This window comes from Mus caroli, chromosome 16 (genome assembly GCF_900094665.2).
Source record: "Mus caroli chromosome 16, CAROLI_EIJ_v1.1, whole genome shotgun sequence".
Classification (NCBI taxonomy): domain Eukaryota; kingdom Metazoa; phylum Chordata; class Mammalia; order Rodentia; family Muridae; genus Mus; species Mus caroli.
In genome coordinates, this window is record NC_034585.1 from 68,398,329 (window position 1) to 68,411,547 (window position 13,219).

Consider the following 13,219-nt stretch of genomic DNA (forward strand, 5'->3'; position numbering starts at 1 on the left):
TGGTTCCCTTTGTTACGGGACCAAAGTGGGACTCCGCAAACACAGACTCAGATGTCAAAGGTGCCTTTCTTTTTTTTTTTTTTTTTTTTTTTTTTTTTTTTTTTTTTTTTTTTTTTTTTTTTTTTTTTTTTTTTTTTCGAGACAGGGTTTCTCTGTATAGCTCTGGCTGTCCTGGAACTCACTTTGTAGACCAGGCTGGCCTCGAACTCAGAAATCCACCTGCCTCTGCCTCCCGAGTGCTGGGATTAAAGGCATGCGCCACCACGCCCGGCTAAAGGTGCCTTTCACACAGACATTCCCACGGTGTGACACAGAGTCCTTCGTAATAACAACTTTGGACAGTTTATCTCTGGTCATTAACCCAGAGCTTCTCTGGCCCTAAACTTTTGACTCCCGGCCCTGTGTTCTGAGTAGTGATTTATATACTAAATATAATTTTGTCAGTTACAGACTTCATGTCTGGTCAGAAAGTATAACCTTTTTTGTGATGGTGAGCTAATATGCAAGTCTGAGAGATGCTTTAGGAGAAAACAACAGGGCTAGAAAGATCTGGGTGTGACAGAATTGGAGCAAAGAGGAAGAAGAGTTTAAAGTCATCTTCAGAAATTTAATAAGCAGCTGTTACATCATAAAATCATTTCTATTGATAGGACTGCGTTGGAAACCATTAAGCTAGAAACAAGGAAACCTACTCCATGAAATGCATTTAGCAGATCCAGTGGCTATTATGCTTTGATTTTCCAGATTCTGATTTGAACCATAACCCCAAGTGTGTCCATCATTAAATTATCATGGCTAAGCATTGCTGTAATTTTCACCTTCTTGATTCAATTTACATTATTTATTTAATGGCAGAGGCGCCCTGATTTACATATGTAATGAATGGATATTTTTAATTAAGGAAAGTGCTTTTCTAGACATGAAGACCTGATCCTTTGTGCTGACACTTACCTTTGTTTGATTTATTTCTACACATATCAAATACTCATTGTACTGTATTTACAGCCCTAAGTCTTCCGATATCTATAAGCATGTGCTCGTGCTCATACATACAGAGAAGAAACGGTGAAGAAAATTTGCATACTGTAATTCATAGCTATCTTAAGATTTTATGAAGCCATGTTTTCCCTAAGGACAGTATCACTTACTGCTAACTCTTCAACATAGCCTAGCCTGTGCCTCCAAGCATCCCTTGAAGACTGGCCAAATACAAATATTCTTACATTTAGCATTATTTCTACCATCCTGTGATCCCTAGGTGTTCAGAATAAGCATTCTGGGTAATACAATGGCAAGAAAGACCCAGAAGTCTTTCCTGTAGAAATGACTTATAAACTGAATGTGTAAGGCAGTCAAGCATTGGTGGTACACACCTTGAATCCCAGCACTTGGAGGTAGAGGCAGAGGCAGTTGGATCCCTGTGAGTTCAAGGCCAGTTGGTACTACAAAGTGAGTTCCAGGACAGGCAGAGCTACACAGAGAAAGCCCGTCTCAGCATCTTACACACAAACACAGACACACACACACACACACACACACACAAAAGGGGGAAAAATATGCATAGATGAAGGACTAGAGGTACATAAAGGGTCATTTACCTCCACAGAGATATCACTGTAATCTCTTGAGTGTTAACAACCAATCTCAGAGGAGAGGTGGCTTGCAATCAGTGTTCAGCCTGTTGAGTATAAAGAAGTATAACTGAGTTGGTTGTCGTAACAATAGATTGAGGACATAGTTCATGGAAATCAGAGTTTAAAATCACTTCTCTTTTTGTTCAAGACTATATATTGATGATCTATTTATTATATGACAGTCTGGGAATATAACAACACATAAAATAGACGTTATATTCTCAAAATGTTATATCCAAAAGAATGGATGAAATTGCCCCAGAGAAGTTGGAAAGAAAAAAATACAAATATCTGTGCATGTGGTATGTGTGTGCAGCTTTGGAAAGAAAGGAGAAAATGTTAGGGTACTGACATGGCTTCTTCACAGTTATGTATTAAACATATCCTGAGAAGACAGTTAAGGAAGGAAGGGTTGCTGAGAGCTGGGCGAATAGTAATGTTGCAATCAAAAATCAGAGTGAATGAGATCTAGAACTCCCAATTTTGAGCCAATTTCCCTTTTGTTTTTTTGTTTGCTTGGTTAGTTGGTTTTGGTTTTTCAACACAGATATTCTCTGGGTACAGCTCTGACTGCAGACCAGGCCGCTCTTGAATGCACAGAGATCTTCCTGTCTCTGCATTTCAGATTGCTGGAATTAAAGTCATGTGCCACCACAGCCCAGCCTAGTTTGTCTTTTGGGAAGGTTGGTTGTTGAGCAAGGAAGAAGGAGCAGACTGATTCCTGAGGAGAACCATAGACTTAGGGCAAAGGACTCAACCAGAGATATTTGAACATATTGTGGTTGACAAAAATGTACATCAACAGCAAGAAACAGGCTGAATTGAGTAGACACCAGTGAAAAGAGTCTGCACAGGGAGAGAAACCTCCCCAGAGTCAGAACTGAGGCAGTGAGGAGAAGACTGAAAAGAGCAAGGGACCAATGAAGATTGGGAATGGCTTCCTGAGTAAGTGGCTCATGGCTCACGGGAGAAGACTTTTCTTGAAAGGACTGGGGAACAGTCATTTAGATCTGATACCAGAGAGCTAGAAGGGAATCTCATTCCTCACCTTATCTTCTGCTGAAGAGATTAAGCCAGTATCATGGCTGCTCTGGCAAGGGATCATAACCAAAAATATGATCTGACTGGAATGCAGACACGCCACACACCTTTAATCTCTCTGGCTGGAATATAGGCATGCCTTTACTACATACCTCTTATCCCAAAGAATGACATCGAATTGAAGGGCAGACAAAGTGGAGAATCAGAGAAAGATTTGACTGAATAAGTCAGAGATAGGATATGCCTGTCTCTCATAAAAACAGACAAGGAAGAGAGGCTACTTAAAGAGTAGTGAGGGAGACAGGGCTGGTCAGTTCAGAGATAAATCTGGTGCAGTCCAGGTGAGTACAGTTGAGTGAGTTCAGAGCAAAGTAGTTGAGTTTGAAGCAGTTTGGTTCTTGGAATTCAGAGGTTGTCGTTCCATGCAGAGAAATCAGAAGGCAAAGGAAGCCAGTTTGAATCAGTCATCTTAGAGAGGAATTTAAGTGAGAACAGCTGAGTTGAACCAGCCAGCCAGAGTTAAGAAAGAGCTAGAAAGGATGAGCTTTTTCAGTAATAAGGCTTGGAGTCTGAAACATTCTAGGACAATGTCAGCAGACCTCATTGGAAGCTGAAGACTTCAAGGTCCTTGCTTGCATATTGAAGATTAGATTGTGCAGAGATGAGAAGCTTCCAGGCCTAGGCCTAGGAACAGTTAGATAGAAAGGCTGTGATTCAGCTTAAGCCTTGCACTAGTAAAGTGTCTCATCTCTTCATCTGAAGAGATAAAAGTGACATTTACATTTACAGAGAACACATAGAAGAGTTTATTTTTTATGAATTTGCATGCAGAATGTAGTCATACTATGGAAGAAAAGTGAACAAGTAGTCAATTGATTCAGCAGTAGTAAACTTAAAGTTGTAAGGAGATAGAAATTCAAGAAATAATTTCCTAATATACTGTCTTCCTTATTTCCTATGGCTGTAAATAGACACCATGATGAAGGCAGCCAATAGGAGAAAGAGTTTACTAGGGGGCTCACATTTCAGAGGGTGAGTTCAGGACCATCATGATGGAGAACATGGCAGCAGGCCGGCATGCATATGCTGGAGCTGGAGCTAAAAACTTACATCAAATACATAGAAGTACAAGGGAAAAAGAAAAAAAAAAAAAAAACAGAGCTAACTGGAAATGGCTTGGCTTTGAAATGTCAAAGCCCATCCCAAATATCATACCTCTGCTAACAAGGCCACGCCCCCTAATCCTTCCCAAATAGTTCCACCAACAGGGAGCTAATCCTTCAAATATATGAGAGTTTAATGGTGCACATACGTTGAAGTTGGCACCTCAAGAGGGAAAGTCTGAACCTAAACTAAAATCTCCATTGGGAACTGACTCCTTCCTAACTCCTTACAAGAACGTCTTGTGTGCATCATTATTTCACTCTCTTATGTTGTTCATGTCAACAGTAAGAGTTCCCGTAAGTTCATGTTCTACTACCACGTTTATGGGCATTAGAAACTAAATTACTTAAGATCACATGGTGAATAAAAGAATGGAACTCGATAGAGTCCACACTTGACTTTTCTCCTGTAATGGCCTTGGTCCCATGTGAGTTTGAGATGGACACTAGCTCATGAGTGTAGTCAATCCCAAATTCCTAACCCCTGTGTGGAAAACAATAAGAGATGATATTGTCATTTCCAAAAGGCAGTCCTACGTTGTTCATAACTCTTGTCGTTTTAGTATTTATGCCTCAGAATCATTCATGCTTGCTCAACCAGGATTACAGATAGACAGGAGTGACTAGATAGAAAATGAAAAGTGTTCTGTCTTGCTCACATGCTCTCCTTGTATTTCCTTACACAGAAGATATTCTTCCATACTGTAGACCTACTTTCCCAACGTCAAACAACCCTAGAGACCCCAGTTCCTCCAGCTCTATGTCATCAAGAGGATCAGGGAGCCGACAAAGAGAGCAAGCAAATGTGGGCCGAAGGAATATGGCGGAAATGCAAGTACTTGGGGGATTTGAAAGAGGAGATGAGAATAATGAAGAATTAGAGGTATGCATAATTTTCCCAAAGTTTTAAAACATTAATCTGTCTGTAGCCATGATGTCAGCCTTTTAAGTTCTGAACATCTGTCAGCGTACAGACATGTAGCCATTTTTTTTCACAAACTTTGAGCATCCTAATGTCATACATGTTTTCTCTCTGAAAACATGTGAAGGAATATGAACTTTAAGTCTTCAGAAACATCATTGTTAACATTTAAAATTGTGAATGAGTTCTAGAAACACAAGTTAGGAAATAACTTGGTCTGACTTGTTATAATTCATGGTATTTTATGAGTCTTCAATGAGGTAAGCAATTATGATGTGTGTGTAGCCTCTATTGTCAGTCATCAGGCATTAATTGACTAACTTTCCAGCCCTTTTTCACTTTCACTGTTTTGGAAAGGAGCCTAGCCCAAAGAAGAGCTCTTTCTAAGTCAAATAAATGCCTCTTCCCTTCTTGTAATCTAGGGATAATGTACAAGATATAGTTGGAGGTCATATTTAAAAGTTCCTTCCCTTTAAAAATTGGTATTTTTTTCTCTTTAATAAAATGTAACTCACAGAGAAACTTATTTCTTTACAAAGATAGTTAACTCAAGTATATGCTGAATGAGTTTGAGAGTCTTACTCCAAAACATAAGATGAAAATATTAAGAAATCCCATGTAATTAAATATTGTAGGAATCTCATGTTTAGACTTTGTGGTTTGGAGTAAGATAGTTTTTCTCCCCAAAACACTGTAGACTATTTGGTTTTCGAGTTAATTTTTGGCCTTTTAAATAGAATGACTTGGCGGGGGGGGGGGGGCTCGGAGAGGACTGAAAGATTCTTTCCATTAATCCAATATTTAGAAATGAGATACAGAATTTAAATGGTGAGATGGCACCTGGGGGAAGTGGGAAGTTAGAACACTTCTCCTTACCCAGTGCCCTATGCTACTACCTGTGACATCCAGGTGTGGTCCAGAAGAGTTTGGTATTTGTTTGAGGATGCTCGAGTTGCTATAAAGACCAATTGAAGTTGAGAAATGAATTAGTGGTGATGAACACCAGTGCCAACCAATGAACGAAGAGAGCATTCATAGTCAATGACTATAAGTAAACATAAGACAGTTATCTTTGGATTTGGTTTCAAATTGAACAACAACTTCATCTCTTATAGGAAACTGAAAGCTGAAGACAACCAGAGAGGCTTACGATGCTAATGTGAAAAACCATCACTCAAGAGGCCTCCTCCCGTCTGATGACACACAATACCAGATGAAATTGTTCAGTGCAATCAGAATGGACAAGTTGCCGTTTTTATTCCTCCTGTTGGGATAACATTTTTTAAAAGTTTCTTGGGTTTTTAGTGTTGCTGATTGATTGCCTAACCCTTATTGAACCTCCCCCTGCCGCGACGCTGTTGCAGCCGTTATCCTTGACTTCCAACACTGGAAGTGTCTTGAATGCTTGCTTCAGCCATCAGCCAGCAAGGAAGAACAGACCAATTCCTTTTGCGATTTGCCCCTGAGATATGGCATTGCACTGCTTATATATCAAGCTAATTGATAGCAAAATGTTGATCAAAGATATAAAGGTGATGACTCAACCTCATGCCAAGGGCTCTCAAAGTATAATTGTTCTATGACCAACTGCTAAGGCCAATTGAAGCATACTTCATTTTACATGATTTTAGGATCAGTGTTTCATACCACCCTTTGCTGGGATAAACTAAAAGTCTATCACATACAGAACTACAGTCTAATTTCAATGGGGTAGAAGCATTGTAAATATATACTCTTTGCAACTCCTGGTGGTACTTTATTTTGTCTTTATTTCAACCATTGAAATATATTCTTGGAAATGTACTTTTGAATAAGTAGGGCTGAGCCAGTTGGACCTCTGGTTGTCTAGTCATTGTGAGAAGTAAACCTAGCAAAAATCTTGTTCTATTTTTCAATCAAAAAAGCAACTACAGATGCATATTCCATGCAGATGGATGTTTTTAATGACCAATTGAGTAAAGACATCCCTATCTTAACTGGCCTAAATTTCTTCTGGTAGTGTCAGATCACCTTTCAGAAGTGCCACTTAAGGAGGTTTGTTTGATTTTGTTGTTGTTGTTGTTGTTTTTGTAATGCACTGTTTTTAATCTTTTTTTTTTTTTTGGTTTTAAAAGCACAATCACTAAAGTTTATTTGTAAACCATTGTAACTATTAACCTTTTTTTTCTTATTGAAGAAACTGTTGAAAAGTGTTTTTAGCCTGTTTTGTTAATGCTCTGTGTTTGTATTTGCAATATTTGAATGGTGACAGCTGGTAAGGTCACGTACCGACTTTATGGTGGGCTGTGAGCCAAATGGTTCCAATTTTTCCTGGACTTAACGAAAAAAAAAATTGTTCTAAGTTTTTTGTGGCCAATGTTGAATCTTATAAGATTTCCTTAGAAGCTCATAAGAGGAATTCCAACTCGGAATTGCCAAGTGATGCTCTGTGACTGTAGATTTCTATGATTTTTTTTTTTTACATTTTAAAGAATTTCATTGACTTTATAATTGGTGCTATTTGAAGAAAACAAAATGAATCTTTAGTCATGCATAGGTATCAGGCTTGACCCCACAAAGCCAAACAAAATTGAACTACAAAAAATAAATAATAAAAACAAAAAATAAAGACAAAAGGCTGGTATTCACCCAAAACTAAGTGTATTCATTTAGCTAATTTGAAGAAGCCCCATGTCCCATAGAAAGGATGTGCAGTTCTAAGGGAACAATCCACGTGATTAATGTTTTCATTATGTTCATGTAAGAAACCTCTTTATTTTTAGCCATACTTTTGCATACTGAAAATTCAATAATCAGAAAAGTAATTTTGTCATATTATTTATTAAAAATGTTCTCAAATACATCATCCTTCCTTGTGTTGATTTTTTTTCATTGTATGATTATCAGATTTATTCCATTAAATCACAAAGTTGTTTTGTCTTCGCATTTCACCACCACATTATGAAAACTAAGGAGTTCTCAGTTTTCCTAATGAGCATCCAGGTTCTACTGCCAAGCAAAAATTCTCATTTCAGTTGTGTGAAGGAAGTGGGAGCTGATTCTCAAGTTGAAGTCAGCTGTGTGATCAGAAACCGACTCTGAAAGGTGTGCTGTGTTTGTTTCTGTATGTGTATCTGAATTTCAGTTAGCCTGTTTCTGAAATGATCAGGATGCAACTCCAATAAACCTCATTTGTCAAGCTTGAACCACCTATGTTCTGTCAGTAAGAAAGCTTATAAATCCCATTGCTTGTCAGAGAAAATTTGGACTGGCACTTATATACCAGGTTGCACATTGTGATCAGTTAAAGCACCATATTGCAGAATGTCACGTGGATGGGGTACCATGGGTACCGTGTCTTGGAAACGTCAAGATCCACAGAATGTCCCCCGACACCCACCCACCCAGTGATATATAATTTTTCTTCTTTTACCTAAATTTTTGTGTTTACCAGAAAAGCTGAAGAAAAGAAATGGAACAATGAAGGGCTTAATTTGGAATGTAATTTTATAAAAATGATGTAATTATCAACATCTACTTGATATATAAACAGATCTAGAGGTCAAGGAGCTAGTTTCTTTGTTAAAAAACAAATCACTGGGGGTTGGGGAGGGGGGATAAGGAACATATGTAATGGACAGATTTTCTCTTTCTAGGTGGGTGAACTACTAATAAGCTACTGTCTCTCTTTTATATTACATGCTGCAGTTCACACACAAAAGTCTGTACATCAGAAGGCCGGGACAAGACCGGATACTGGCTTTGTCCCGGCTGTGTTTCTTTGGACATGTTACCTAACCTCTAAGTCTCAGGTACTTCACCTGTAAAGTCAGTAATACCTACCTCAAGGAGCGATTGTCATGATTCAGTGAGTTGATGTATCTACACAGACTCTGTAAACTCCACAACGGTATTAAGATATTGTTATCTTTATGGACTGAAATTCACTACACATGCAGTCTCCATTTTTTCATCCCTGATTTGTTCCTAAACATTTGCATGAGAGAAAAAGCGTAAGTGTGGTGTAAGGACGAGGGTCCTTCCATCTCTGGTAAGTAAAACTCACTGTGAAATTACCCCATTGTGGAATAAATGCTTGCTGTTCTTGTTCGTTTCTTTGCTTTCGGGTGCAAGGGCAGTAAATGAATTGCTGGCATTGTATTTCTGGTATTTTCTTCTTTGCACAGTCGGTAATACAGATATGTCACTTGAGTTCTCAATAAATGGATTTAGTGTCTATTGGGGGCTGCTGTTGTACATTGTAGCAAACAAACAAACAAACAAAAACAATGCAGTCTTGGTCTGTATGGGACTCTTCCAGGACAGATGTGAGCAAACATCTGTTCATCTGTCTACCACAGACAGCACCACAACAAATTAATGAAATGACACCATACAAGTCCAGTTTCGTAAACCAAGGCATTTTGGGGGAGGGATGTGGTTATTTATACCAATTTGGGTGACTCAAATCTAGCTATATCACCAAAAAGTCCACCCACCATGGACAATGACTCAAAAAAGCTGCATCCCTTGAATTGCCTAGACATGATTAGCAGGCGCCACCGTGTCTTATCCCTAGCAATTGTTTCTGTGTAGTCAGTCATCCTTAGAGAAAGACTCTGTGAGTCTTGTAATCACCATAAGCTTAATTGTGAGTATCTCTCTTCCTTCCAAAAAGGATATGTCTATCTGAGTGATGGCCCAAGGTGAGCAGGGTCATCTCTGACTTTCTTGAAATTTTCAGATGTGCGGTGGATTTTTCTTTTCTTTCATTCTCCATAGAGTGGCATCTGAATGCCAGAGGCTGGCTCTATGTGAGGATACTTGGAGTATCAAGATGCAGAGATCTTGAATATCACTGTTGTAAAATTATCAATGGTCTGCATTTGTCAACTCTTTGGTGCTTAGGTTGGTTGGTTGGTTTGATTTGGGATTTTGAGACTGGGCTTTTCTGAGTAGTCCCAGCTGCCCTGGAACTAACTCACTCTAGACCGGGCTAGCCTTGAACTCATAGAGATCCACCTGCCTCTGCCTCACAAGTACTGGGATTAAAGGCGTGTGCCACCGCCACCTGGTTTCATTCTTTTTTTTTTTTTTAATTTTTTTTATTTGTCAAGTCTTAATCTCCATCCTCACTGGCCCCATCCCCCATTGAACCTCCCTGATATGTGTGATTACACTGAAGCAGAGGGGTGTAAAGATGAGAGTCGGAGTTCATTTGCTCTTCTGTGCAGTGTTTGGGATCTGGAGAAACCTGAGATTTGGAGGTTTGTCTGTGGCCTCAAAGACTTCAGAATTCTTCACCTGCTCCCACTGTCTCCTGAACCAGTTGCCCTATGAGAGATGGGTGTTGGTAGCAGTTGATGGAAGACTTGCACTTCAAAGAAGAACGACTAATGGACTAAAAAGGGTTTGAGAACTCCTACTCCACGAAATAAGTGTCAGTTTTGTCGTAATGTATCTGAGGCTGGAATGAATCTTACAGTTCTCAGTGGCCAGCCATCATTTTCAGTACCCATGTTAGGGCAGTTTTCCCTTCTTACAGTTCAAAATGTCTACTAAAGGAGAGAGTAAGGAAACTGCCTCTCACCTTCTTGATAAAAGAATCATGAGGGATGTGGAGCAGTTAAAGAGCGCCTGCATACGGAAAGTAAATATGATGGCCACGTTAGTAGTTGCCTTTGTAGGGAACTGTACAAGTGTGACATTAATGTCTGGACTAAGGGAATCCTAACCCCTGTGTTTTGCCTTTGGCTAAGCCATCACTATAAAAGTACACTAGTCTCAACGCCTACATTATTTTTAAGTTGTTACACAGAGAGATACTTGGAGAATGCACACTTAGCCAAGAGAATCAGGGAAGGAGCAAAAGGTGACTGGTTTTGGTTGGTGTTCCCCCCTCCCCCCGCCCCCCAGAGCCTGAGACAGTTAGATATAAGGGGTTGATTTGGGACTTAATCCCAGAGAATCGGAGAAAGGTCAATAGAAGCCTTTGGAAGTGGGCAGACATGTCCGCCTCGGGAAGCTCCCTCATTCTTCCTTGAAGCTTGCAGAATCTTCTGAAGGAGATGAGTCTGAACACTGTTCTCAGGCCTCATTGACGTAGGTACCTGCCACTGCCAGGTATTCAATTCCTGAGTTGATCCGGTGATCAGAACACATGGGAAGAAGGTGTCAAAAGACATGACTGTCACAGTGAGTCCCAATAGCACCTACCCACTGTTAGTGGAATTAGTAAAAGTATTTGAACGTGGTATTAAAAAGATCAAGCAGTTATGCATTTACTCTTTTCTTTTTAAAACAAGATTATGAACATCTGTACCTGAAATTAGTCGCACATACTTAATTTATTTTCACACTGAGCTAGCTGGCTCTTATAAATTATTTTTGAGGGATTTTTTGAGTTTTAATTATCTTAACACTCTGAACATTTTTAGAAGAGGATCATCATGGGTATAAATCAGAAAGGTATAGGAATAGCAAGGAAAGTTACTCTTAGAATCACTGCAATTAGGCACTCTATAACAAAGCTACAGAATGTACTATGTATGCCTAAAACAGAATTATCTACAGTAAAGTTCTTTTTAAAACCTACACGCCCACTACACATTAGGCATGTCAAGTTACTAAAGCCCTCAGAGCAGTATAAGCTTCAAATTAAACTGAGACTGGCATAAACAAATCATTTGTTCTACAGTCTATCCCTGAAGCATTATCACAGTGTCATGTAAATTCAAGCTCTAACATAAATCTTAACTTTGGTGAAATACTTATACAAATTTCTTGCTTTATTAGGCTCCCAATGCTTACATTTGTCTACTGTCATGAATGGAAAGTTTCTCCTTTCAATTTCACATTAAGATATTAGTCTACACTGTGATGGCGTTAGCAGTGATAAGCTCACAAAAGTGGACTTCTCAGAATGGGAACAGCAACAATTAAAAAAAGCTCTCTCTTTGTCGTCCTGACAAGATACAATGAGTGTCAATGGTTTGTGACCCAATAAAGGGTTTTTACAAAAACCTAACCACCAACCACTGTGGCACTGAATCTTAAACTTCTAACCTATGATAAGTCCATTTTGTTGTTTACTAAGTTACTCTATGTATGACACATTTTAAAAGATAACTATTTATTTTTAAGTGTGTGCATTTGTGCACACAAAACTCTGCATACAGTCATGATAGAGTACCGTTGACAGCATCAGCTGCCCTGGAGCTGGCGTCGCAAGTAGTCGGGAGCTGCCCATTGTGGGTACATGGACCTGCGGGTGCACGTCTTCTGTAAATGTAGAATGTGCTCTTAGCCACTGAGCTTTCTTACCAAGCCCGGTGGCAAATTTTTATAGCAAATAAAAAGATTCGTTTTTGAGAGTTCAGGAGCTCCATGTATAGGTTGATCTCGGAACATCCGGAAATTCCTCATCAAGTAAAGCTGTAAGCTTGGCAGCTTTGGAAAAACAGACTCTTTGGAAATGTCAGCTGAAGGAACAATGTCTGTTCCCAGCTTGACTTCAGTAATTGCTTTCTCTGTCCATCATTGCAGGGTTTCCAACAGTTTAGAGCACGTTCCTTACATTGTGAACCTGCCCTGGTGCCTGACACTAGCCCAAGAGGACAATGACAGCAGAACTGAGTCTAAGCCTAGTTAGAGGCCAATGTCAGCCCATAAACCCAAGGCTACTGTCTGGGAGCTTCAGAATTCATAACTAAGGGCTGCTTTAGGTCTGGCATGGCGACGCACACTTGGACCAGAGTCCAAGAGTCACAGGCAGGAAGACAGTTTGAAGCCAGCACGGGCCACATAGTAAGTAAGTAAGGCCTTCCTGAGCTATCATGGCATGACTACCTCAAAAGCCAACACATAGATGTACCTCAGAGTAAAAACGAGTGCCTAGTGTGTACAGGCCCTGGTTTCTGTCTTCAGCCCTTGAAGAGAAAGAGAAAGCAGGGGTGGGGTAAGAAATGAATGAAGGAATGTGAAACCTTGCTGTAATTGGCTCCTGGTTCCAAGAAGGTGGCTTTGCTAGGGGGTCATATTGAGTGACATTTGGTACCAAACAACTGATACATGCTTCCAGAATGGTGATGAAGGCCCTGTTCTAATTTTGGGTAGATTCCATCAGTGGTTCTCAACCTTCCTAATGCTACAATTCGTTGATACAAGTTCATCATGTTGTGGTGATTTCAACCAAAAAATTTACTTTCATTGCTACTAAATAAATGTATCTTAACTACTCTACTTTATCTTCTCTGTAATGCAGTGATTTAGATAATATATATACACCATGTTACCTCTTTAGAGAGGTTATGAGAGACAAAAAAGATCAAAAGTCTGAAGCCACAAAGAAATAGAACCCAATACCCATTCTCTAACAATGAGACTCAGCTGGTCTGGAGTCAGGCCCAGTGACTTGCAATGCCCTGTAGCAAAAAATAAAGCCTAACTCGAAAGGCTCACACCAAATGACCAGTCTCAGT

General features: G+C 39.6%; 1 protein-coding gene across 9 annotated transcripts in view; it reads left to right on the forward strand.

Moving 5' to 3' along the window:
* The window catches only part of Robo1 (roundabout guidance receptor 1), a 997,918-nt gene extending 990,316 nt beyond the window's left edge, over positions 1-7,602 (forward strand). For all 9 annotated transcript variants that reach the window (XM_029470374.1, XM_029470376.1, XM_029470373.1 and 6 more), the window contains 2 exons: positions 4,525-4,721; positions 5,876-7,602. In XM_029470374.1, the coding sequence (XP_029326234.1) occupies positions 4,525-4,721; positions 5,876-5,890 (212 nt within the window). In that variant the 3' untranslated portion in view covers positions 5,891-7,602. The remainder of the gene's footprint in view (positions 1-4,524; positions 4,722-5,875) is intronic.
* Positions 7,603-13,219: the final 5,617 nt, after the last annotated feature.